Below are 1,016 nucleotides of genomic sequence, written 5' to 3' on the forward strand. Positions count from 1 at the left end.
CTTGGGAACTCGCCAACGTTACAGCTTTATATAAGAGCGGCGACAACAGAACCTAAATTATAGACCAGTTTCGTTAACCTGCTAGAAAGGATAATTAAGAAACAGTGGGTTAAGTACTTGAAAAAACACAGTATGATATCAAATAAGCAATCTGGTTTTAGGGAAGGAAGATCATGTGTAGCAAATCTCCTCTATTTATTGACAGAGTTTCAGAAATATTACAAAAAGATACCGCTGGTAGTTTCTGTATACTTCGATATTAAAAAAACATTGATAAAGTATCTCATAGAAGACTTATGGAAGTTAGAACACTTAAGGATTTAGGGTCAAACACAAGTCCAGGTAGTTATCTGAATAATTACAGACCACGCAAAAATGCATAAAAAGGATAATATAGACGACGCCTCATGCAAATGCTTCCAGCCTCCCGGCTAATACAGTGGTAACGTGTCGGCCTCTCATCCAAGGGGTTGGCGGTTCGCGCCCCGCCCAGGCGCGAGAAGTTCTAACTGTCGCCTGGAGGTTACTGCTGTGGCTGGGCACCACGGCGGGTAAGAACTAAGTTCAGCCGAGTCAGCACCAGCTGACACACGTGAGCGAGTCGGCATTAGTCGACACAGGCCGGGTTCCCCTCATGGCATAGCCCGGCGAGGCTAAGCTTCGCATATCGGACTTATCCTTTATCCAATGCTTCCAAACTGACATCGAGTCTTATTATTGGAAAATGGGGAAATTTAACACCAATAAATGCCATGTAGTCAGTCAGGTTCGGAGAAAGTAAAAATCATCCCCTATACTAATAAATATTAGGAGATGCAGATGTATAAATGAAAAGGTCCATAAACTGTATGTATCTTTACAGCCATCATATTAGGCTGCTTCACACTAAGGTGGCACGTCGCACGTCGTACGCCATTTTAAAACGAACACAACATAAACATTTTCAACCTCCGATGGTACCATCTTGTGAACGGGTAACTGGGCTAAAACAACGTGCCATGCGTCATTTACCACTT

General features: G+C 42.9%; 1 protein-coding gene across 1 annotated transcript in view; it reads left to right on the plus strand.

Annotated features, from left to right (window-relative positions):
• Positions 1-296: 296 nt before the first annotated feature.
• The window catches only part of LOC119575939, a 1,716-nt gene continuing 996 nt past the window's right edge, over positions 297-1,016 (plus strand). The window contains exon 1 of the mRNA XM_037923473.1: positions 297-342. Coding sequence (XP_037779401.1) covers positions 297-342 — 46 coding nt within the window. The remainder of the gene's footprint in view (positions 343-1,016) is intronic.

Source organism: Penaeus monodon, chromosome 8, assembly GCF_015228065.2.
Source record: "Penaeus monodon isolate SGIC_2016 chromosome 8, NSTDA_Pmon_1, whole genome shotgun sequence".
NCBI lineage: Eukaryota > Metazoa > Arthropoda > Malacostraca > Decapoda > Penaeidae > Penaeus > Penaeus monodon.